Source organism: Nannobrachium achirus (assembly GCF_963921795.1).
Source record: "Nannobrachium achirus genome assembly, chromosome: 7".
Classification (NCBI taxonomy): Eukaryota; Metazoa; Chordata; class Actinopteri; order Myctophiformes; family Myctophidae; genus Nannobrachium; species Nannobrachium achirus.
This window is the reverse complement of record NC_137816.1, coordinates 20,976,801-21,003,540: the sequence shown is the minus strand read 5'-3', so window position 1 is coordinate 21,003,540 and position 26,740 is coordinate 20,976,801. Positions and strand designations below refer to the sequence as shown.

The window sequence follows — 26,740 nt, the reverse complement described above, 5'->3', positions numbered from 1 at the left end:
GCGAATGTGCAGCTTTTTAAGTATATTGTATGGTATATAGTATATTTAAATTATGTATGTCAGGCGTGCGTGCGTGCGTGCGTGCGTGCGTGTAAAGCGTTATTATGTATTTTCTTTAGTGAATAAAATGTTGTCCAATCTGTATGGTACAGTAAAGTATATGCTACTCAGTGTTTGGCACATTACTTTAAAACCAGCAACTAGTTACTAGTCACTGCTCTCAAAAAGTAAATATTTACTTTATTAGTTTCTGCATTAAACTTAACGTTACTTTTGCGTTAGTTTTATTTATTTAAAATGAATGTATACATTTTCATGCTGCTGAAGCACAGGATGACAACTTTCATCTAGCCCACTATGATGAATTTAGAGCAGTTATGGTTGTTTTAAAACGCCCAAAGGAAATTACATTTTAATATTTTTTCCAATCTGTATATATATTTATTTCCTTTGTATAACTCATGTGTGTATGTACTGTATAATAGCTACTTTGATGTGTTTCAGCCATCTTTTTCCCTTTTTTTTTTTACAAAAGAAGGAAAAAAATGCTATGAATGTGCACTTGGTCAGGTGAAAGAAAAGAGAACACTAAGTACCTGCTATGAAGGTGTACTTGGTCAGGTGAAAGAAAAGAGAACACTAAGTACCTGCTATGAATGTGTACTTGGTCAGGTGAAAGAAAAGAGAACACTAAGTACCTGCTATGAAGGTGTACTTGATGCGGAAGCCCAGGCCCTCCAGCTCCTCGTCGGTGGTGAACTTGATCCACATGAAGCGTCCCGTGGACGTCACCAGGCCGGGGTTCTTCCCGCCGCAGAAGCGGTCAATCATTGGCGAGAAGCCGAAGGGGCCGTCGCGGATCTCGATGTGGTCGAAGCGGCACTCGAAGCTGGGCTCGATGTAATAGTTCTTATCAAAGACCAGCTGGATGCGCTGCCTGGGGAGAGCTGGGGGGACAGGAAGGAATGTTTTTAACCCTTTGAAACCGTGTCATTTTAGATTTTAGCTATATAATAATATTACATTACTCGTCACTGTCAGGCAGAAACCTCATATCTCCAAGTTCCAAATTTGTATGTCTTTTTGGTAAATTAAAGCCTTCATTATACAAAGGTGTCGCACAAAAGTAGTGAAAATAGCAGATCTCAGACAAGCACAAAACGCCTCGCGATGTGAGGCATTGTATGCTTGTAGATTGGCTATTTTCACTATTTTAAATCGTTTCTCAAATAATAACAAAAAGGAAGGCTTGGGGCATACACGGTTTCCATCCAACAACGACGATATCTTTTTCAGAATCGTAGGATTTTGAACGGTGGTTTGGAATGGTAGTTCTCAAAAAATAGCAGATACAAGCTTACACCGCTGCAAGGTTGTAGTTACATCTGCTATTGAACATTTTTGAAAGAATCTTTAAAGTGTTTGAAAAATGTAAAAAAAAACAGATGCTGGGGTCCGCAGCCAAATACATATCATGTTGGGGGTCCTTGGTATGAAAACGTTTGAAAACCGCTGATTTAGAAGGCATTTGTAGAACTGGCCTCACGTCATGGTGAAAAACACTGACTTTGATTATTTACACAGCATTTACACATAAAGAGGAGCAAAAGCTCTCTCATGTTTGATGTGGTCTGGGACAGGAACACACACCTTGCCCTTTCATATTCATTCTGCTCGTTCGCCAGAGGACTTTAAATCTTTATTGAACACTCATTTCTTTCTCCCTGACCTTTAACTCGGTTTGATTGTGTAAACACTGGCCTTGATTTTTATTTTGCAACTCTTTAATGTTATTTTTAGCCCTATGTTACTCCTGTTTTGTAATGTATTATTTAGTTTGGAATATTTTAAGTCTTGATCCGTTTTGCTTTTGTCTTTTTGTCTGTTTTGCTTTTATTCTGACCTTGTATAGCACCTTGGTCGACCTTAGGTCGTCGTAAATGTACTCTATAAATAAAGTCGAGTACAAATTCATGGCGACACAAGCATGCGTGTTCCACTAGAGTAGCCAATTATTGTTGCCTCCTTTTTTCTCCCCAATTTAGAGGTTATGCCAATTGATTCCTCCCCACACCCATTTCTATATTGTCACTGCTGTTGTATCCAGGGTTCCCACACATTTTTACCAATTAATTTCCAAGACTTTTCCAAAACTTTTCCAGAATATTTAACCCAATTTCCAGGACTATATAACAATAATTCAGCTCAATAACAGGTCGCTTACTCCTATGCGCAATGCCCAAAGACAGGTAGTGTATGCCAGTGGTTCTCAACCTTTTCAGGCTGTGACCCCTGAAATAATCATATTTTAATTGGGGACACGGCACCCTGACGAGCACTAAGAGTTGAGGAATTTTGTATAACACGGTTCTAATGTGAAAATAGCCGATCTACATGCTCACAACGCCTTGCAACGCAAGGCGTTGTGAGCATGTAGATCGGCTATTTTCACAATTTCTGCCTCTAATATTTGACAATTTGGCCTATGTTTAATTTGTCATTTCAGAGGTATTAATTTTTTTCCAGGACCTTCCAGGACCCTTGATCAATTCCAAAACGTTTCCAGTACTGGAAAAATATTTTTCTAATTTCAAAGTATTTCCAGGAATTTCATGACCGTGGGAACCCTGTGTATCCTACTGACTCAACTGCCAGGTGAGGAGCCCCCACCAGGAGGATAAAGCCTCCTCCCACCCAACACTCCCTGCTGACAGGTGCCTCCCAAGTCCGGAGGAATACATGCAAGGATCAGTGTATCACCATCCTCGCCTGGCTTCCCTCACCTGAACATGGGCCAATTTAGTTCGCACAGACACCCGACAACCGACACAGCCGGTTGCACCACCTCCGTGGGGGTCAGCATCGACGTTATCACTGCGCCACCCGAGTGCTGCACGCACACGCACAGGCACAAAAACATCCTGATGCGGCAAGGAAGGACTGAATAACTGTACAATTACCAATTAAGCTGATTAACCAAGGACCCTGGCACCATCAACAGCATGAACCATGAATTATGACTACAATGCTATCTGATTAATACTTATTCCACAAATGAATACCTCTCTTTGTGCAAGAGTGTCCTCCTGAAAGTAAAGCTTCCAGTGATGAAAGAGATGAAAGACAAAAAAAAGGCCATTCAAGACCAAATAATACAAAATAATAGGCTCACTTCTCAGACCCTTTGTGATGCAAGCCTCTTACCGTAAGCTTTCCTCTGCAGTAGTCATTGCAGTTTTAGCAACGTATGGGTCTTCAACAGGGGGCCCGGGAACCCTAAGGGGTCCTCAGAGTCACTACAGGAGGCGCCAACGAAATCTCTGAACCCTAGCATCGCTATTCTCGGGGGAACCTTCACCAAAAATAGCCGATCTACAAGCTCACAGCGCGTTGCAGTGCAACATGTTGTTGTGTTAGAAGATCGGCAATTTTCTGCAAAGAGATTTGATGCAGAGGGGAATAAAGAGCAGGCCGAGTATTGAGGGTTTAACTGTTCAAATGACTGAAATGCACATGAACAAAAAACTAGAATTCACATAAAACCGATAATATTGCTGTCAAACAAGTCTATGAAGCAATCTATGAAATCTATAAAAAACTATTAATATTAATATATATATAATGTAGTGGGGGGGGGTGTCCCTGCTTCATCCATCTCTTTACTAAGGGGTCCTTGGCCTGTAAAAAAAAAAACTTGAAGACCCCTGATCAAGTGTATTTAGGGTATAGACTAGCCTTGCTTTGTCCCTAGGGGGAGCTATTGAGCTTTATGTAAATTCTGTTTTGTACCTCTGTCTGCCACTGACATTTTAAAATATGCTCCTCTTTTTACATTTCATGAAATGTGTTTATTTTACATGTGAGGGGGGGGGGGGGGGAATAAAGAAATGTGCATCTATTGAAAATCAGATCAACTGATTTTTATAAGTGTCTCCTTGAGGATGTCTCTTATCTGGCCTGCATTGCTTTTTACCCACTTTAGATGGATGATCAATGAGCCTGATTCCCAATCTAAGGCCATTCATAACACAACGATGGATGCTATAAGCTCAGCTCAGCTCCATGGCAGAAGCTTGCTCCTTGCATGTTTCAGTCGATAGCCATGTCATCACACATATCCTGTCAATAACATCAATACAGTATAAAAAACGCGAGGCGTTGTGAGCATGTAGATCGGCTATTTTCACAATTTCTGCTTCTAATATTTGACAATTCGGCCAATGTTTAATTTGTCATTTTAGAGGTATTGTCCTTAAATTGTCACTTAAGAAATGTGCATATACCCTCTATACACTTAAACTTTATGTTGGTTTGTTTACTGTTGATAGAGAAAACAATGTTGCACATTAAGTTAATCATCTGGGGACCCCCTCAAATAATTTGGGGACCCCCCTGGTGGGCCCGACCCACAGGTTGAGAACTACTAGATTATAGAAGCCATGTGGGAGGTACTCTTTGAAAGAAAAAAGAAAAAAATAAGGAGGTGGAAAAAAAGAAGGGGAGAGCCTGTAGAGTAAAAAAACAAAAAAAACAAAAACAAGGCAGGAAAGCATCTGTGTCCTTTTAGATAGCGATATACACGCTCACAGTGCATCACTACAAACTGCTGTAGAAGGCATTTGTAGAATCAGGTCTTATAAGGGCTACTGAGTACTGACTGTAGATCATCGTTGAACAATATTTCTAAACCAAGCTAACATGTTCTTCGAGGCATCCACCCTTTCTGCAGGCTCTGAATAGGGCCATACAGGTCAAAACACGTTGGCTAATCTGCTATTTCCGCCATTCTTGGAAAACATTTTTGAATATGGAAGACGCAAAAATAACCGCGATAAGGCAATTACAGTATGTAATAAATGTGACTTTGGGGGTAGCAGCTAGTGGTGGCTGTACCTTCCAGGATGTAGATACACTCCTTGTTGGGGGGGTAGGTGGTGGGGTAGTTTGGCGAGGTGAAGACCCCTCCATTGATGTTGCGCACCCATATGCCACAGTCATTCTGACCCGGGGTCTGGGCACCATGTTCTAACCCAGGAGAATCTGGTCAGAGAGAGAGAGAGAGAGAGAGAGAGAGGGAGAGAGAGAGAGAGAGAGAGAGAGAGAGAGAGAGAGAGAGAGAGAGAGAGAGAGAGAGAGAGAGAGAGGGATCTGCGTTAACCAAATCTGTAATTTTCATGTTTTTGGTTTAACCACTTGATCTCTAGCATGCATACTGTATATTGGTGGGAGAATTCTGCAAAAATAGCAGATCTGCAAGCTCAAAACTTCCTAGATCTGCTATTTTTGACAAAGAGATTTGGTCTAGAACAAGTATCTATTTATCCTTACCTTTAGTTCTCTGAGCCAGAGAGAAGCCCTCTTCTATGAGAAGCAACAGAATCCAGGCTGCAACACACACACACACACACACACACACACACACACACACACACACACACACACACACACACACACACACACACACACACACACACACACAGTGTCAGCTTACATAAAGCCTGCATTCTGCTCCGACATGAGACTCACTGACAAGCGACCCCCCAACGTGCCACATAAGACCTTTCTGAACCGTTAGGTTATTGATTCCAAATGACACCCAGTGAGGACTGAGTTGAATGTACATCTTCATCCATACATTCATGAGCTTTACTGTAAAACAACAACTATATATTGTCGCTGTCGGGTGGAAACCTTTTGTGTCCAAAACAAATACTTTTCAGGATTCTGATAAAAAATGGACGATCTACAAGCTTGATGTGACACAAGCTTGTAGATTGGCTGTTTTTTGTGACACTCCAGTATGGCGAAGGGAAACAGATCCAGAGGGCACCTAAAACTTTTAGGCATCTCAACATTAAATTTGCTTCTTTTTTTTCCCCCTCTCTAAAATGAATAAATGTATGTTTTGGAAAATGGGTGGAAATAAGTAGTAGAAGTAAGAATTGAACATGCACAGTACATCATCAGACCTAAATTGACCCTTCAACTTGTTGTTTATTCCCAAATTGACTGGTAATCACAAGTGTTGTAGCAATTTGTTGCATGTGTTGAGATCTTGTGACATAAATGTAATAAAAAAATCACACCCGTGTGAACTGAGCGGTGGTCGTGGAGGCTGCGCAACAGCAAAACAAATATATAATAATAATAATAATTATAATAAAAAATATAAAAAATATATAAAAACAAATAATAATAATAACAAAATATATATATGGGGGGGGGGGGGGGGGGGGGTGCTTGCTTGCGTGTGAGAGAGAGAGCCATCCATCCATCCATGTCACTCAGGCCACCACTGGTATTGCAGTTGATGCTCAGGGCAGACTAGACTCAACAGCACCTCTCTGGTCACCAGGGGTACTTAGGCTACATACGGACCCACCCACCCACATACATAGACGGATACACACACGGCCACGCTATGGAGACGGTGTGACCACCGCTCAAAAAACTGTATTGGCCGCTCATTTATATTAAAATGTAAATGTAAATATGAAATCAAATGTGAAATATAAAATATAAATATATATAAAAAAAACCTTGTATCCAACTTGTATCCAAGTTTCAAATGTTTTTTCGTAAAGTAAAGCCCTGCTTCATCATACAAGACTGTCCCACAAGACTGTGCGAGGCGTTGTGTGCTTGTAGATCTGCTATTCTCACTAGTTTAAATCATTTTTAAAATGATAAATACAAAACTAACGGTTTCGGACATACAAGGTTCCCGCCCGACAACAACGAAATACAAGGTTTCTGCCTGCATGTCAGGCAGCGATGACGAATTAAATAAGGAATCAAGCGCTGTGTTGTTGCACAGAACCCTCTCACCCAACGATAATACGTGCACTGAATGATGACATAACATTTATATATATATAGACACGGAGCAGAAGTTGTCATTGTAATTATACAGGCTCAGACGGGTTGACAACATGATAATACAACATAGCCAACGCACAGCGAGGGATCAGAGCCCACTCCTGTTTGACTCCATGAATAATGCATTTCTGATGGGGTGGGGATATTGTGAAGGATTTTTGTGATGAATTATGCTTTAAGGCCACCCATTGCTAGCAGTGGGATGAGAAGATGCAGGCCCGGGAAAGACTTTATAGTGTGGATATTATGACTGTTACATTTGGAATGTCATTGTCGCTGCTGTGAAGTGGTGCACTCGCATTTTTGCTTTTACTTAACCCATTTAGGCCTAGAAATTATTGAATGCTTTAACCAGTGAAAAATAGCAGATCTACAAGCTCACAGCGCGGCACCGAGTGCCGCGCTGCGAGCTTGTAGATCTGCTATTTTTGAAAAAGTCGTGAAAATGTGTGCAAATCTTTGAATATATGTGTTTTCAAAGCGAACGTCTGTAACTCAAATTTTGCTTCTGGGTGGTCCCCGGAACTACATATTTTGAGATGGGGGTCCGTGGCCAAATAAATATCATTTTGGGGGTCCTTCACATGAAAAGGTTTGAGAACCACTGACATAGCAGTCTCTCAAGAACAGACTAACTGAGGTCCAGTTAAGTGAACAGGACCTTTTCTTTGACGATGGCTGGCCAGATTGCTGACATAGAAACATAGGTTTTTTTCCAAAAATCTTAGAAGGATTCAAAAGACACTTATAGAATCAGGTCAAAATTCTAATTTTCACGATTTTTCAAAAATAGCAGATCTACAAGCTCGCAGCGCGCCACTCTGTGCCGCGCTGTGAGCTTGTATATCTGCTATTTTTAAATATTTAAAGCATTAAATATTGCGTCATAATGTGTTCAGGCCTAAATGGGTTTTAAAGGACCACTTCTGCCATTTTCAGCCCATCTTCATATAATTGGTCCTCACTGACGCTAGTTATAATATGATTTTTGTCTACTCACTCTGTCTCTCAGAGGAGCTCAGAAACCCGCTTACCGGTGATGTCATAGAAATGGTTCTGTTCTCGCATTAGTAAGATGAATGAATGAATGAATACATAAATGGAAATCTTGTCCGAAATGACCAAACATGCCTACCAAAGATGTCACAGGTAGGTTGGTTTCTGAACTGTCCACAGCACTCCTCTGAGACACAGAGTGAGTAGACGAAAATGGTACCATATTATAATGAGCATTCTCTCTCTCTCTTTCTCTCTCTCTCTCTCTCTCTCTAGAGGACCAATTATATGGAGATTGGTTGAAAACGGGTGAAGTGCTCCTTTAAGTAAGTTAAAAAACAACAACATTTACTTGAGTAAAAGTACAAAATATACTTAAAGTACCAAAAGTAAAAGTATTCATTATCCAGAATGTATGTCAAATGTATACAATTCCTTTGAAAATAGCAGGTCTACAGGATCACAATGCAATCGCGAAATGTTTTGTAATAATCAATCAATAAATCAAAGTAACTAGTAACTAGGGATGAGACGATACACAATATCATCGTTTACCGGGATAAAAAACAGTCACGATAATCGTATCGTGGAGATTTAATTTATCGTGATATCGTCCTCCGTCATGCACTGGGTTCAATTCACCTTTTATTTGCCGAGCTGCATATCCGGTACCACTTAAAACCTCTATAATTGGTAACGGTACTTAAAATATACATAGTTGATCCAGTCTTTTTTCACTCTCTATCAAATGTCTTTGCCAAAAAATAGCCGATCCACAAGCTCACAACGCGTCACAACGTGACGCGTTGTGAGCTTGTAGATCTGCTATTTTTTGGCAAATGTTCTGCCCCAAGATAATGGATTTTGATTATCACGATAATATTTGTCACAATAATCGTGATATGACATTTTCATATCGTAATACTCAAGTACAGTAATTGAGTGCATGTATTCAGTTACATTCTTTCCGCCACTGGTGCATAATGCATTGTCTAACATGAAGTGACTTCATTTCAGAGTGGCGCTGCAGGCTCCACATGGTGCGGTGGGTAATAACCTGCAGGGTGGTGAGGTGAGGCCTGTGATAATAGAATGAGCCTGTAGAACAGCGCTGCATATCCTCGCCGTCGGGCGGAAAACTTGTATGTCCAACACCGTTCGGGTTTGGTATTTCGTTTTAAGAAATGATTTAAACTAGTGAAAATAGCCGATCTACAAGCACACAACGCCTCGCGGTGCGAGGCGTTGTATGCTTGTAGATCGGCTATTTTCACTAGTTTTGTGCGACAGTCTTATATGATGAGTCGGGGCTTTAATTTACGAATAAACGTGCGTTGAAACTTGGAGATACAAGGTTTCTGCAGGACAGTGACGATATAGCAGTGTGGGAGCATTCATTTTTTTTTACCTTCATTTCTGCTTTTTATTATAGATAGGCATTGGTGGGAAAGGTATTCACATTTTTGACTTGAAAGTATCAATAGGCCTACTGAAATGTAGAAATACTATAGAATTTAAAATATAGTAACAATCTGGAATTCAAATTTTACTTGAGTAAAAGCTCAAAGGTATTGGTATCAAAATGTACTTAAAGTACCGAAAGTGTAATGTACTTATTATGCAGAATGTCCCATTTCACAAGTTTTCAAATGTATAAATTGTACAAAAATCTTTTGAAAGTAGCAGATCTACAAGCTCACATCGCAGCGATGCCCAGACGTCCATATTGTTGAGTAAGAATATCTCAAAATGATCTTACTTAAGTACAGTACTTGAGTAAAGATACTTAGTTACTTTACACCACTGGAGATAATGAAAGGTGACAGGGACATGAGAAGAGGAGAGGGGAGAGATGGCCCAGAGCAGAGAATCAAACCTATTATACACATTTTTAGAGTGTGAATTAGTTTATCCATTTTGGGAAAAAGTAATGGAATATACTGTATAGTCAATGGTTTGGACATAGAGTCATTCTCTTGGGGAATCCAACACAAATATTCTGAAATTATGGAAGAGCACATCCTCCCCAAATCCCCAAAAGGGAATTGAAGATATGATAGAAATAGTGTCATATGAACGGATGTTGGCAAGAAGAAATAATAATGAAGGGGACAAACGGAAATGGGCATGGCACCGCTTTTTTGCTTGTAAGCAGGACACAGTGAGCATGATGGGGTAAAAAAGACGACACAACGTTGCAGTTTGTTATGTCGTTGATGCATCAACTGGTTAAGTAAGCAGCTGGTTGTTTGGTTATGTGGGGTACCCTAACATTCTCATTTTTGGCCTCCATTTTCTGTACAATGTCACGTGACATCCCTTTTATGCCCATATATGAGTCATTCTGTACCACATCACTGTGATCAATTTTCGCTTTGCCATGCAATACACTTCAGAGCAGGGATGTGGCACAGAGTGACAGTGAGTCACAGTGATGTGGTACAGAATGACTCATACATGGGCATAAAAGTGATGTCACGTGACATGACTTCCTGTACTGAAAAGCATGTGACATCATACTGACATCATTTCCTGTACAGACAGACAAGCGACGAGGTTTTTCAGGGTATATGCGACCTTCGGTCGCAATAATCCAAACACCTCAGTTCAGTTCATGGCCCATAGCATCTGTTTGCTGAAAGTAAAGCTGATTCATCAAAAGAAAAAAAATATACATGCAGGACAAACATAAATATTAGCACAACTGACCGGATTACAGGCTGCATGGCTTTACTGTACTCTGTATACAGTCATAAAACAGCCATTGGAACAGAGCATGGAAACAGACAATAGTGAAATATATGTTGAATTACAATGATATCAGCATGTTTCCAGCTCTGCCTGATAAGCTGCCTGTAGACCTGATCCCCACTGGGTTTATAATAGGTTGGAACCTGCTCATATCGAATTAAAGAGAGCCGCATGTGTGAGTCTGCCTGGCACATTGCATAATGCTACCTACTGAGAGAGAGATGGGAAGAGACAGAAAGATGGAGAGAGAAAGAGGTGGGGAGAGATGGAAAGCGACAGAGATGGGGAGAGAGAGAGATGGGGAGAGATGGAAAGAGACAGAGATGGAGAGAGAGAGCGCACCCATGCATGCGTGTGAGAGATAGAGGGAGAAAGAGAGAGAGGGGTGGAAACAGATGGAGGCAGAAAGTAAAAATTAAAAAAAAGAACGACAGACAGACAGATTTAGCAGAGGGGCAGAAGAACTGCTACACTGAAGTGGGGAAAAAAGTGAAATAGAGACTCAAGCTGGAGGTGGAATAATGTGCTTCTTTCTTGTGAGATAGAATCAACATAGTTGGTTGTGGCCCTCCGGTGAAGGAGCATGCCCTTATTCTAGGTCTTGGTTGTGGCCTCCGGTGAAGGAACATGGCCTTATATTCTAGGTCACGTCATTTCATTTCCACATAATTTTTCTACTTCAGCTTTCACAAGACTGGTCGTCTGGTTTCCTGCAACAGTAAGGCAGACTGCATACACACAGCAGCAACAAGATGGACCAGACTTCCATATCGTTGCTGTCGGGTGGAAACCTTGTATGTCCAAAACCCTTCGCTTTTTATTCATTTAAAAACATTTAAAACAGTGAAAATAGCTGATCCTACACGCTCACAATGCATTGTAGATCTGCTAGTATCTGCAATACTCTTGATGAGGTAGGATGTTAATTAGTTACGGTGGAGAAAAAAACCTAAAGTTGAAAAATGGAGATACAAGGTTTCTGACTGACTGCAACGATATTTAATAGCAGACTAGGCCATAGGCTACTGTATGCAAACTGCTGAGGCTGTTATATCCTATTGCAGTTGGATCAATAGCCCTCCGAATTTTGCTTTGTCATCTTGAATTATATTTTGGCAGTATTAAGCCCTTATGGGTGGTTCAAACTAATTATTGATGTGGGATACATTCGCGTCAGGAAGAAACAAAATAATTTTGTAAAGGAATGCCCTACTCCATCATTCAAGAGTGTAGCAAGAAAGTTGTGAAAATAGCAGAGAATAATATAATATAATTGTATAATGTTAATAAAGGAACAGAATTGGACATACTAGGTTTTCACTCGACAGCAACAATGTAATAGTTGCCTGTAATGAAAACATTGCACAGCGTAGAAAGTGGTATCAGGGTTTGTGCCATAAATCATATGGAAGAGACACAGAGTCTGTAATGTTTGGGTGGAAACCTCATGTCCAAAATTATTAGGCTACTACTTCAGGATTCAAACTTAAAAATAGCAAGAAGAAAATAAAAAATCACACCTTGTGAACTGAGTGGTGGTCAAATAAAAATAGTCAAATAAAAAGAGTCAAATACGTGTGTGTGTGTGTGTGTGTGTGTGTGTGTGTGTGTGTGTGTGTGTGTGTGTGTGTGTGTGTGTGTGTGTGTGTGTGTGTGTGTGTGTGTGTGAGAGAGAGAGTGTTGAGTCTGCCTGCTCAATAGCGCCCCTCCTTTTACGTGTGTGTGTGTTTGTGGTCTGTGTGTGTGGTCAGGAGAGGTATGGCAGGCGACAGACATACACGGCCAGCCAGCCAGTAACATTGTGAAAGCGAATCACAGGAGTGGTGAGACCACCACTCAAAAATCCTTCCTAGCACAGGTCTCCGCCAGGTCAGGCGTCCTGGTGGCGCTATAATAGGCCAATGTGAAAAGGGTGGCATGTCTTCTTCGCCAATCTTAGGCCTTTCACGGCAATCAGACACTACATGCAAGATTTGAGGCATTGTGTTTCCAAAAATGTGTTTTGCAAAAGTCTACCTGCTGGTGGCACTATAACAGGCCAATCCTAGTGGGAATATCTGTGACAAGTTTCACGGTAATCACAAGCTGCGTTCATGACTTGAGGCATTTTGTTCAAAAACGGACCAATCCTGCAAACTTTGGAAGAGAATATTAGCCAATTAGGATGGAATATGAAATATCAGACAGATCGGTCTTGATCACATGACTATAGAGATACTGTGTACTGATTTGTGTGATTGTTGGAGAAAGTCTGATGGAGTAATAGCAAATAATGTGTTATACAAGTTGGCCTCCTGGTGGCGCTATAAAAGGCAAATGTGAAAAATGCAGAGAAAAGGTTTTTCCTTAGCCTCTAGGGAGTGCGCTTACAGTTTTCCACTGGTCGGTGGAGTTAAAGGTAAAAACACAAATTGGCCTGTTATAGCGCCACCATGAGGCTGCTTTGATAAATTTGAAGTGGCATTTCTTCCCCTGCCTAGTGGGAACGTTCATGTCCTATTTCACCAAGATTGCATGCTGTGTTCATGATTTGAGGCATTTTGTTCAAAACAGAGCAATCCTGCAAACCTTGGGAAGCCAATTCTACCCAATCAGGATGGAATATGGAAAATCGGACAGATCCATGTTGATCACATGACTCAATGACTGTTGAGATAATGTCTACCGATTTGCATGATTTGCTGACAACATCTGTAGGAGTAGTGTGTACAGAAATGTGTTTTGAAAACATCGGCCTCATGGTGGCGCTAGAACAGGGCCATGTGAGAAATGTGGGGCAGAGGTTCTGAATTGGCATCCAGGGAGTGTGTGCGCACAGTTTGGCTGCGACCAGTCCTATGGCGCCGGAGATTAGCTGGTAACAAACTAATCGGACACACGGATGGACGGACTGACGGACAGGGGCGAAAATATACTCTCCTGGCGGAGACAAAAAAATTAAAAATAAATCGTGTCCTCATGCCAATGATGCCATGCACTGTGAGCTTGGAGATCTGCTATTTTCACCATACTTTTGTGGACACTCTTATATGATGATGAAGTAGGGCATACAATTACAATTAGGGCTACAAAAAGAAAAAAGAAAATCATACAATCTTAAAAGCGAAACATGGAGATACGCGGTTTCTGCCCGACATGCAACGATGTTAGACTGACTGCCCACTGGCTTGAAAGGAGCGCCGTGGCGCGTGCCCCAGATGTTGTCGCGCATAGGGAGCTGTCACTTCAGCACCACGACAACCCGTGTGATGAGCCTAGCGATGTCGCCTCGATGTCGCCTCTAACTTGAATCTTACCCCTAGCATGGCTATTGTGGAAGGAATAGCCCCCCCCCCCAAATAAATAAAGAAATAAAATAAAATAAAATAAAAATAGACGATATACCGGTAGGCTACATGCTCACAATGCTTTGCGTTGCGACGCGTTTTGAGCGAAGAGATTTGGTGTAGACGGGAATAGGCTACAGTTAGCCTAAAACACTTTTTTGAATAGAGAAGTTAGACATAGCCTATTCTAAACGTTTGGATAGCCTATAGCTATATACTAGCCTATACAACATGTCAGTTCAACACACAAATGCGCAGTAAAAACACAACGGATTCTTTTTGTTGGCCCATTTCCGAGGCGACATTCCCGGTTTTCCAGTCCCCATGGTCGAAATGGAAACGGGAAGATGATAACTTAATGACATGGACCTGTAGATGGCGACGTATGTCCCTCAATCATGGACGACAAACCAGTGCACGATTATTTATTTATTTTTTATTTATGTTTTTTTTTTTTTTTAAGAATAGCGCAAAACTTGATTTGGAGGAGGAGAAAAAACAGAGGCTAAACAAGAACAAGAAATTGTGTCTATAAAGACAGAGAGAGAGAGAGAGAGAGAGAGAGAGAGAGAGAGAGAGAGAGAGAGAGAGAGAGAGAGGTTTATAATAAGCAGAGGTTTTGCTTATAAGCAAAACCTACGATTATTGATGGATCCTGACTCCGGGTCAGTGATCCATCAATAATCGTACATTAATAATAGCTTATATGAAGCTCACAGCCTAGTGGAACCCAGAGGAACTCACCTCTGTACATCTCCACGCCTCGGTATATTCCAGTTCTAAACCCTCAGCTATGTAGTCTCCCTCCTTATCTCTCCATCGTACGGATCCAATATTAGGCTATAAGGCGACGAGAGGAGAGCAGGGGGGCTTCTTCACAAAATCCAACTTTTCTCCGAGCTCAGTAAATCCTCCATCCATCCCCGGGAAACAGACGAGCTCCTCCGTACGGCGCAGAAAGCAGAGCAGCAGCAGTAGTAGTCAGAGACCCGACCCTGATGGTGCGTTTTGGTGGCAGCAATACGATGATGCTGAACATGTGATTCCGTCATAAATTAGGCTACTGTAGCTCCTCCGGTCGCGTGAGATGTAGCGCAGCGGGAGACGACATGCAGATGACCCGGACCGAGCGGTTCAGAGTGTGTGTGTAATGTGTGGGTGGATGCGTAAAAGCGGGTGGAAGGAGTGGGAGATGGCGGTGAAAGCAGGCAGACGGGCAGGCAGTATGCAGCGGGCAGCGGAGGAACTGACTGAGAGAGTCGCTTCTAAACGAGGCTCGTTTAAGCCGCGGGCGCTGCTGCCTTCAATGGGCACCTTGTACGCATGCACCCTCCTCCTCCGCGCGCACACACACACACACACACACACACACACACACACACACACACACACACATGCATAATTTGGAAGAAATGTGAACAATTTGGAACAATCTTGTATGGGGGTCCCTGGCACAAAACATTGGGGGTTCTGCAGCCAAATACATACATTTGGTGATCTTTGACATGACACTGTTTGAGAACTATACGGGTTCGGCCTGGTTCAGTTTGATTCTCATAGTTTAAATGTAGCCTATTGGTTGTCATGGAACTCACAAGGAGACAAATTGTTTGTTATTTGGCTTCTGCCATTTACTTTCAATCAACACAATATACTATAACAGCTTGTCAAGATTCCCAATCAGCCCTGCCTGTTGCAGGGGTGTATTCAAGGCGGCCAAGGCCTACATAAGTGGTGCTTTGGGTCCAAGTCTCCCCTCAAAGCGGATCTGCCAGAAAAAGGGATTCCTTCTGCCAGAAAACCTTTATGATAAAAAAGGCTTTCTTTTTTCGTAGCGATCAGGGGGCGATTATTTACGATTCTGTCCATATCGGGACATAACTTGTCTTGAACAGAGCTGAGTTGGCTGAAGTGGACTTCCCAACGTTCACCACGGCAATTCGCTCGCCTAAGCTCTCTCACTTGGTGCCTCTCGTAGCTCAAGATCCGCTTTAGACGGAAAACAAGCGCTCTCTCACCTCTTACGAATACAATATTAGACAGTACATGGTTTTTCAGTTCTCAGAAACAGTAGGTCCTTCCCAATTGCCATTTGGTATGTCCATCAAGGGGTCATAATATGAGAGAGACACCCCAAGTCGTCCTCCAATATGTTGGCCCAGGGGGAACCTGCATTTATTTACAATGTTAATTTTATTTCAGCTAATAATGATAATATAAATAGCAGTCAACATCGGTCAACTGGTTTTCATATCCGATGCACTTCACCCTGCACTGGTGTGTCTTACTGTCAATACTGTCGATGCTACTTAAATATCACCAGCTTATCTGGTGTCGCTTATCTCCACAAATAGGCCAAAAGTTTGTTTTACAAAAATCGTCCTGATGGTGCGTGATTTTAGGGCAAAATCTGTAGGAGCAGTGTCCAAAAATGTGTTGGAAAAAATCGGTCTGATGGTGGCGCTATATGGGACAGGTCCATGTTGATGACATGAGTGTAGACATACTGTGTAGCGATTTGCGTGATTTTAGGGCAAAATCTGTAGGAGCAGTGTCCAAAAATGTATTTTAAAAAATCGGCCTGAAGGTGGCGCTATATGGGACAGATCCATGTTGATGAGATGAGTGTAGACATACTGTGTAGCGATTTGCGTGATTTTAGGGCAAAGATTGTAGGAGCAGTGTCCAAAAATGTGTTTTAAAAATTCGGCCTGAAGGTGGCGCTATATGGGACAGATCCAAGTTGATGACATGAGTGTAGACATACTGTGTACCGATTTGCGTGATTTTAGGGCAAAAATTGTAGGAGCAGTGTCCAAAAATGTGTTTTGCAAGAATCGGCCTCATGGTGGCGCTAGAAGAGGGCCATGTGAGAAATGAGGGGTGGGGTCTCCGCACCGCCGAGGCGGACGAATAGGTACCAACCCCGGCTCTCCCGGTCGCTCCTAGCCCGAGTTAAGGCATTTTATGTGAGCTGCAGTGGAGGGGGTCCTCCACTGGGGGCGCCACCACTTTTGCATCCGTTCTGGACCACCAGGAGTCGGTGGTCCCCGGGAATTCCCCATGAGCAGCCCCGTTGGGGTGGTCATTTTTGCACATTTGGTCATTTTTTACACCTGGGGGTCCCCCAGGGACCTGGGGGTCCCTGGAGCTCCGGGGGTCCTTGGAGGTTGTAGTTTGGCAGGCAAGGAGTTTGTGTGGAAATTTTGGCATGGATCGGGGCAGCGGTGGCGGAGATATGAGTAGGGGGAAAGTGTGACGTGTGACGAGTGACGTGAAGGAAGGAAGGAAGGACGGACGGACGGACGGACAGACAGACTGACGGCTGGTGGAGGTTTGGATAGTATGAGAGTGTAAAAGTAACTGCGACCTACGGTCGCAATGACACTAGTGGGTTGGCCTTTTCTTTCTTCAAATTCAAATGAGGCTTTTCCCCATTTTCTGTCAATTTGCATTTGCTTTCGTTGTTAGGCCTACCTCCGTCGACCTTGGGGCACGAATGTCATGCAAAGCTCTGCACAGACGTCATACGAAGCACTGGTCAAGCTGAGGAGTCTGATTGGGTTATCAGGAAAGCCTAGAATTGGTGCTTCCTCCTCAGACCCGAGTTCGGGACGCTCAGAAAACATGGACTGCCATTCGGCACGTACCATCAAGGGTCATAAAAGAGACACCCTCCGTTATGCTCCAGACAGAGAGAGATTTGGTGACTTATGATGATGTATTATTTCACTATTCATCTGTCAATGGGTTGTGTTACCCTGCTATTGACCCCAAATATGACAGCTCTCATCACGTACTGCTAATCTGCTTCCGCTCACCGCCTTCACACTGGGAATACACTTTTTTTTTATTTCCTTTTATCATCCATCACTTAAACTGACATCCCTCCCTCACACTGTGCTGTTGGCTGTTTTAACTTTTGACAACCCATTGTTTGTTCCCACCTCAAAGACCTGCTAGTTTTATAACATCAGTTAATTTTGACAGCAAATGCTGACATACTGTCAAAAAAAAAAAAAAAAAAAAAAATCACATTATAGTTATCTGAAATGTTTTCAGTTTCAAGTCAACTAAATCTTCAGTTGATTTAATCATAAATGTATTTTCATGTGCCGTGATGGCGTTGTAATGCCTGATCTATATTAACATTTGTGTTTGGTAGCCTCTATCTTTGTAGCTGCCAAGCTCATCCACCGTAACATATGGATGCTCTATTCCAGAGGTTCTCAAACTATGAGTCAGGACCCAAAGTGGCATCACGGGAAGGCTGTTTATTAACCCCTTTTCACCCCAGTTTAGTCATTATGTCAATCGATTCCTCCCAGCACTCATTTCTGTGTGGACACTGCTGTTTTATCGTACTGACTCACCTGCCAGTGAGGAGCTCCCACCGGGAGGACATAGAGCCTCCGTCCTACTCCCCCTGCCCCAAAACTCCCTCCTGACAGGCTCCGCCCCCAACCCGTAGGACTACGTGCAGTGCCAAACACAACTAATTGTGTTCATATAGATGCTCGACAAAGCCAGATGTACCGTGTCGGATTCGAATCCCTAGACTCTGCAGCGCCACCCGAGTGCCCCTCTTTAGATATTCGAGTGTCACTTTCAACTTCTTTGGTCTGTATGGTGCTATACATTTGTTTCTGAAATCACTCTGTGAATCTTGGCCTGACATGCTTGTGCCAAATGAGCTCTATAGGACCCTTAACACTTTCCCAGCCTGGCCAGAATGGCTTGTTGTGGACTAGCCGGACATTTCTATTATTGTATTATGATCAGAGACATAATATTATGATTATAAGCATCAGCGTGCCCCCCGTCCTTCTAGGATGGCACCATTCTTTTTTTTCCTTCTTTCGATCCCCCGGTTTAAACTCACCAGAAGTATCTCGATCTGCATTGGCATATAGTGGGGATTTTGGCCTAGTCGTCTTCCCCCCCGTGCGCTTCGCGTGCACGATCCGTTCACATCGAGGTAAACAAATGTAATCCAGTCCGTATGAAGCCCCCATGTCAACTTTTATCTGGTAACGCTTCCTCCTACAATGAAAGTGAACGGGAATTTGGCTATAGAGAACGAAAAGCTACCAGAAGCACTTCCGGTTCAGACGGTAGAGAGAATTATCCTTTTAGATCAGTCGAAGAAGAGACGGAGGACAGCTGCCGATCGTTTATTTTTTTTATCATTATCATTTATTTCGTCTAATTTGAGTACAGATGAAGTACGGTTTAATCCGGTTTTAATATTAAGTGGCTCCACGTGGCTGAGAAAGAGTTAACTCTTTTGCCGCCATGTTTTCATGTTTTAGGTTGTTTACAGTCTGCTCACGGCCATCAAAGTAGCTAACCTTTGTGAATTTATAGAAAAATAGCCATCCATTTATTTCCTATCACGGTCTTGTGTAAAATAAATCGCCCACGGAGCAGTGAAAAAATCTACAACAGTATGGGGGCCGCCAGTGAGAGGCTGCTCCTCCCCCTCGGTTTGCGTCAGTTTTCAGACATAGAAATAGAGAAAGTAGATCCAGGCTGAGAAAACCACCAAAGAAGTGTTCCCGCCGCCATTATTGTTCATGTGCGCTCCAGATTTGAGACCAACGTTACGGGAGCTGCTGCTACTGTACACACCCGCGCCACCCCTCATCTGCTTACAGTGCTCAGACAGGTAAAAGAACGACCGCTCGTTATGGCGCAGCGGACACGTGAAACAAAGAACGAGCGCTCGTTTAGCAGTAAAAGAGTTAAGACATCTGGAGTTGGCTTATTGATTTAGCACTTTCAACCTGGCGTCCCTTTTTTTGGTCCCTCCTTCCCTCCATCCAAGCTGGCTCCATTCCAAGTGAAGGAGCAGCCGTTCTACTGTGCATAACTCCTCACCCTATCCCTAAGGGAGACGCTAGGCCCCCGTATCCACAATCTTATTCTGTCGGTCATGACCCTCAGTACCACACTTCATGACCATAGGTTAGAGTAAATAACAAAGATTGTTCGGTAAGATTTGCTCAGCTCTCTTATATTACTGTCACAACAGTGAGGTACAGCGACTGCAATACCGCTCTCCTGTTAAAGAAAATCCCCTTCTGTTTGCATCTACATGTAAAGAGTCAAACAGTGCAGAGAACTCCATTTTAAGCATGACAAACCTTTATTTTCAACCACCCATGTCAGCAAAAGTAAACACATTAAATTAGCTTGAACATTCATCAAAGCAAACACAAATATACAACTTCAAATTAAATAAACATAACTCCAGTGTTGATCATTAGTAAACAAAATTTAGAAAAAAGCAAACCATAGAGACAAAAAAGACTTGTTTTTGCAAAAATAATGCACAAACACACTGAAGGCTCATACCATATCAATCAGAACTGAATTCAGCGCATTGAGCTACACTGTACAATACAGTAGATTTCACAACAATCAATAGATCCTTAATTTTTCTTCTGCGTTTCTGCTGCAGCAAGGTTTTCAAAGGAATATTTGCTGTAATTTAGATAAATCTGGCAGAAATGCAATTCCATTTAGAGACAATTCTAAATGTTTCAATGACATTGGAAAAATAATACTAATAAAACAAACAAAAAAATCAATAAATACTCAAGTCTGTTGCGAGAATAAAACAGAAGTTGGTCAGATAGACATACAGACAGACAGACAGACAGACAGACAGACAGACAGACAGACAGACAGACAGACAGACAGACAGACAGACAGACAGACAGACAGACAGACAGACAGACAGACAGACAGTCAGACAGACAGACAGACAGACAGACAGACAGACAGACAGACAGACAAGATAAACATTGTTCAGTAACATAGCATCAAGTAAAACCACATAATGTGCCAATGACCGTCACTCTCCCAACAAAGAAAATGTGTTATGCTGATTAGTCTAAATGCTGTAATTAGGCCATTCACCATAATGTTGACTTTTGAAAATGATTTGTTATACTTTGGAGTGATCTAGTAACCCATTTCCCCCACTGAGTAAAAACAAAAAACTAAAAAACAATAGCAACATATTGGCTACTAGGGCAGGGATCCTTTCTGATTTTAACGATATTCCAGTTACTTGACAATTCCCTCATAACGATCTGATAACTTAACAGTTCCCTTTAAGGATACTTAGATATTCCTGTACATCACTGGTTCTTAAAGTGGGTTACATGGAGCCTTTGGGTTACTTGAGGGGGTTCCAGATGGACCCTTATGGGTCTATAACTCTGAGTGTGAACAAATGGAACCAATTTTGGTTTCATTTGTACACTATACAGTATGGTATGGTGGTCCTGGTTCTGAAAACGGTCAAGTGTAATGAAACCCTAATTGGCAACATGTATATACCTTTTTGAGAAACTCAGAAATTGTCACAATTCAGACCTCTTCATGCCAGTAGGGGAAATGGGCCTCCATAGCTCTAGCTATTTGTGTACTTCTGACAGAGGAATGAATACATTAAACCCAACATAAATATTTCTATGTCAAAGAACAATAAAAAGGAGCATTTTGGCAAAATGAGGAGGATCCATTTGTTGGACCTTGAAAATGAAACTATGGGACATGTGTGTGTGTGTGTGTGTGTGTGTGTGTGTGTGTGTGTGTGTGGAGTGATTCAGTCCTTCACATGGCGTCAAAATGGAAGCGGTGAGCCTCCTGTCTCTTCTCCCGGTCGTCCGCTTTCTGAAACACACATTCAGTTCAAAGGTCAATATGTGTCCTCCCTGACGCCCCCTAGAGGACACAACATGTCTGTGGGGTGATAAATGGACCTGCCAATAACATCATCAGCGGGGACTTCAAGTCAATGTTTTATGACTACCATTTTAGCATCTGTATGGCAGGCTGTCTACACGAACACATTTTGGAAAGATGTATCCCGGTATTTTGTTGACAATGTTGACTCTGACTTTGGTCATTATTTTAGCAAAATGTCATCATTTGTATTTGAAAAATGAAGCCAAGCATCGACATCAAAACAATGTACTGTATCACTTAAAAAATGTGAAAGCTGCAAAAACTGTCTGCTTTCCAAAACGTTGTCTTAGAGGATCCCTGCAGATCTGTTGTTGTATCGTATCATATCATATATCATTTGACGGAAGTTTGTGTGCAATGTTTGTGTGCAACCAGAAGAGGAGAGAACAGATCTACAAGCTGGCAACGCTTTGCATCGCCACACGTTGTTTGCTTGTAATAATGAAGAATTGAGGGTAGGGACGTCCCGATCGGATTGGGTGACCGGAAAGATCGGGTGATTGGGGTGATTTTCATAAAAATCTGAATCAGGAGAAAAAGATCTGTATTTTCTTTTAATATGTATCAGTATATAAAAAGATAAGATGATAAACTTTATTTTTATTTAGTTTTGTTCCAATACTGAAAAAAAAAAACGTAAGGAACAACATGAATGTGTTTTTGTTATTACATTTTTTCTTAAGGCATTGCCAAAAGATCAGATCGGGAAAAATCGTTATTGGCAGATACTCAAAATCAAATGATTGGAATAGGATCGGGAGCAACAAAACGTGATCGGGAAATCCCTAATTGTAGGCTAGCATATGTGAGTTTTTGTGTGCCAGTTGAACAAAAGCAGCAACAGTACTGTAAGAAGGAGAGTTGTGAATCAGACCAGGCTTGTGCAAACACTCGCATGAGTGCTTCAGGAAGTACGGTGGTAAGCATGTTTCTCACACACACACGCACGCACGCACGCACGCACGCACGCACGCACGCACGCACGCACGCACGCACGCACGCACGCACGCTCCATGAATGGGCTTCATTAAATGTATCCATGCAGAATGCATGTGTATACTATTTTTATACTTGAAGCATGTCCAGGCACAAAAATGCACACACATGCATTGCACACACACATTACATGTATCCATTAGAACGTGTTTTTGTATACAGTACACTATATATAGTAAGTGTACTTTTATATCCAAAGCATATTCAGGCACAATAAGACACATGCACATGCACATGGGGAGAGTATTTTTTGCAGGTCTTTCAGTCCGAGTGTATCAAAAAAGCAACTGGGTTAAGCACCGTTGGTCCGACCAGTTTAACATTCACCAGGTTAGCATTCACCAGCGTCCGCAGGTTAGCATTTCATCAGGTTAGCTTTACTGAGGTTAAGGTTAGGTTTAGGTGTATCTCCGACTCCATCCCTCAGACTTTCGTTTCCTCTGCGCAGCCAATCACAAGCTTCCACTGCCTTAACCCAGTTGCCTTTTTGATACACTCGAACTGAACGACCTGCAAAAAACACTCTCCCCATGCACATGCACATGCACATGCACATGCACGCACATTAAATGTAGTTTATGTTTATGGTGAGCTTGTAGATCAGCTATTTTCGCAAGGTGATACGCTTGTACGACAGCAGGGCATACATTTCCCCCCCAAATTAAAATGGAGACACAAGGTTGTATGGATGTAATCAATCATGTACTTGGACGGGTCAGCTAAAAGAGGACAGACTTTCAGAGCTTCCGTGTGAAACCTGACTTTCCGGCAGTAGAAATGCAATCTATAGTATAGAGGAGATGCATGTGGATAAGACGAGGATTCATTGAAGGGAGCGATGGAAAGTTATCCTTGTCTTAAGTAGCTCACATTTTAATCTCACCGCTTAATCTGAAGCCTAAAAGCAGGAAAAACTACTGCAAATTAGTTTTTTAGATAACACATCCATTGTAAGCGATTACAAAGGGGAGTGGATTGGTGGGAGGGGCTGGAGTTTGACTGATGGACCGGGGCGTCAGTCAGTCACAGTCAGTCAGACAGTCTTCTCTGCCTGTTTCTGCGTGCGGGAGAGTCCGCACAGCACTGTGTTCAAAGAGTACAGTACATACTTTACTGCAACCAAAGAAGGCTAAAGCCATACATTGCAGAGATTGCCTGTGCATGCTAGATTTTTTGGGGGTATTTTTTCCTTTATAGTATAGTGTATAGTAAGTGAATAAGACCCACAATTTCAGCGGCTGTCAAACATTTTGCCCGCATTTTTGCGAGGGGCATGGGATCTCAATTTGTTATTTAACCTTCATAGTTGACAAAACCACTGAGAAACAGACTATCTGTCTCTACGGTCACGGAAGTATCGGAAACGATCCAACTACTAACTGTAACATGGTTATAACAAGTTCTATTCATACAATAATGCCTAAAAGAATTAAATTATAAACGTTTTTTTTAATTGCCCCCCAGAACCGGCCCTGGTTCACTGTTGTTGTATCCTACAGGCTCACCTGCCAGTGAGGAGACCCCACCAGGAGGACATAGAGCCTCCGTTCCAATCCTCCCACCCAACACTCCCTGCTGAAAGGTGTCAGCCCAGCCCGTAGGAGCAAGTGCAATGACAATTATCACCCTCACCGCCTGGCTTACCTCCCCCGAAAAAAGGCCAATTGTGTCTGTATAAACGCTCGACAAAGCCAGATGCTGGTGGATTCTAACCATCAAACTCGTGGTGGTGTGCAGTTATTTTACCACTGCACCACCCGAGCACATAACATGATGCCATTTTAACCAGGGGTTTGCTCTGTGGCCCTCACATCTGAAGTTCTGGGCCACCTACAGTACATTGCACCGCCGATCCGACCAATGTCTAATTTCTATAATTTTTATCCCACAATTTTGTAACCCATTTTTTCACCCAGTGCTAATTGCCTATGTAATCCTGGGCTCTGCTCTCCCTCTGCCGCGCCTGGGGAGACAACGGACTGACCTCATGCTTCCTTCTATGGATGAGGAGTCCAAGTTGCTTCTTTTCACCTGACAGTGGAGATTTCCCTGGTTTGGACGTAGCGCGTAGAAGGAACACGTTATTCCAACCAGTTCCTTTCCCCTCCATCAGGCGCCCCGGCTGGCCAGGGGGAGGCATCATTGAGACCAGGATTACGTGCATGTTTTTGTGAGGGTATCAACCCTAGGAGACACGGGGAGAACATGCAAACTCCACACAGAAAGGCCCTATCGCCAACCCCACCTAGGGTGTGGCCGCTGATGACGCGGAGGAGGAACACGCCGCCAGCGCCCACAGCGTCCCCCGGCGGGAATCGAACCCAGGACCTTCTAGGAGGCGAAGCGCTAACCACTGCGCCACCGTGCCCCCCTGATCCGACCAATGTCTGAGTCATTATGCTTCGGGGGCTTTGTCAGAGAACCTGTTGGACCCGTCTGTCTGCGTCCCTTTTATGCCCATATAAGAATATATCTTTCTCTGTCAGTCCATGTCCCTTTTATGCCCATATATGGAGATCCCTGATGTCATCAGTATATACCCATATTGGCATGCATTTGGGTTGGATCAGCGGCTCGCCGGTTCTATTATTGGCACTATTGGCATTACTCGGTGGCGGCACAACACTCCCTCGAGTCCTCGCCGATTAGCATGCCAAGTTTGAAGTCGGTCACTCCCATATATGGACATGACCATACAGATCAATCTTGAACAATTTCAATATTGTGTAAAAGTATATTTTCTTGACATTTACATATATTTTTTTAAACTTTCATATGTTCTAGATACATTGCACATGAAGTGAATTATTCCAACTTGTTTTTGTTAAGATTTTTTTTATAGCATACAGCTCATGAATATTGAAAGTCCATATTTCAAAATATTACACGAGACCACTGAAAACAAGTATTTATAATAGAGAAATGTCAACCTTCTGAAGTCAGAGTTGCTTGAAGTCCAGTGGGAAGTTTCCGCAGTCAGTTATGATTTGGGGTGCTAGGGCATCTGCAATGCTTTTTTGCACATTTTTCTTTTAGATTGATCTGTACATAGACATAGCGGTCGGATCTGTGACCCTGTACAACCACATATCCATATGCCTATATTTATACCAGCGGTGTGACCACGCAACCTGCCACATTCTAATATAGGATGTCCTCCCCCTCTGAATGGGTTTTTCCAGAATAATCAGATTTTAGATGGACAGTTAATAAACACTTGTTTTCATTCTGCAAACATTCATGAATCACTTTATTTTGGGCATGTCATTACTGTCACACACAAAGGAGTTATTTTCTCAAGAATAGCAGCAAATAATAGCTTGGTAAATATGTCACCACCTTTCGCACGTGTGTGTGTGAGTGTGCGTGCGTGTGTGCATTTAGTATGGCACATCAAGTAAATGTGAAGTCAAGCAATCACTGAGCATCTAAACACGCACGCACGCACGCACGCACACACACACACACACACACACACACACACACACACACACACACACACACACACACACACACACACACACACACACACACACACACACACACACACACACACACACACAAAATCTCTCTCTGTCACTCATCCTCCTTCTTTTTCAGACACACTGGAGCAGTAAATTAGGGGAGGATAGCACAGTGTGTGTGTGTGTGTGTGTGTGTGTGTGTGTGTGTGTGTGTGTGTGTGTGTGGTGTGCGTGTGCGCGCGTGCGTGCGTGCGTGTGTGCGTGCGTGCGTGTGTGTGCGTGCGTGCATCCTGACCTTCTCCTGCCAGTGGAGGATGCCGATGATGACGAGGATGAAGACACACACTCCGATCAAGGCGACAGCCGTCAGCAGCACGATGTTACTGGGAGTCAGGTACAACTTGGCACTCCAGCTGAGGACGCAAGACAACATACAACACACATACTGTAGTAGGGCAGGTGATGGAGCCTATGCTAGGGAATACTCTCCCTTTAGACCTGAGAGCTGAGCCCTCTGGGGGCACATCTTAAAAGAAGAACTTCTGAAGACTCACCAGGTAAAATAGG

The 26,740-nt window shown here is 42.7% G+C and overlaps 2 protein-coding genes across 2 annotated transcripts in view; both read right to left on the bottom strand.

The window, feature by feature from the left end:
* The window catches only part of neto2a (neuropilin (NRP) and tolloid (TLL)-like 2a), a gene marked incomplete at both ends in the record, with an annotated part of 31,950 nt that extends 24,003 nt beyond the window's left edge, over positions 1 to 7,947 (bottom strand). Inside the window, 4 exons of the mRNA XM_080730108.1 lie at positions 699 to 947; positions 4,894 to 5,040; positions 5,329 to 5,385; positions 7,914 to 7,947. Of these exons, the coding sequence (XP_080586234.1) occupies positions 699 to 947; positions 4,894 to 5,040; positions 5,329 to 5,385; positions 7,914 to 7,947 (487 nt within the window). The remainder of the gene's footprint in view (positions 1 to 698; positions 948 to 4,893; positions 5,041 to 5,328; positions 5,386 to 7,913) is intronic.
* Positions 7,948 to 20,208: 12,261 nt separating this feature from the next.
* itfg1 (integrin alpha FG-GAP repeat containing 1) overlaps positions 20,209 to 26,740 on the bottom strand; it is a 210,236-nt gene continuing 203,704 nt past the window's right edge. The window contains exons 17-18 of the mRNA XM_080729991.1: positions 26,469 to 26,586; positions 20,209 to 21,638 (exon numbers count right to left, since the gene is read on the bottom strand). Coding sequence (XP_080586117.1) covers positions 21,579 to 21,638; positions 26,469 to 26,586 — 178 coding nt within the window. The 3' untranslated portion in view covers positions 20,209 to 21,578. The remainder of the gene's footprint in view (positions 21,639 to 26,468; positions 26,587 to 26,740) is intronic.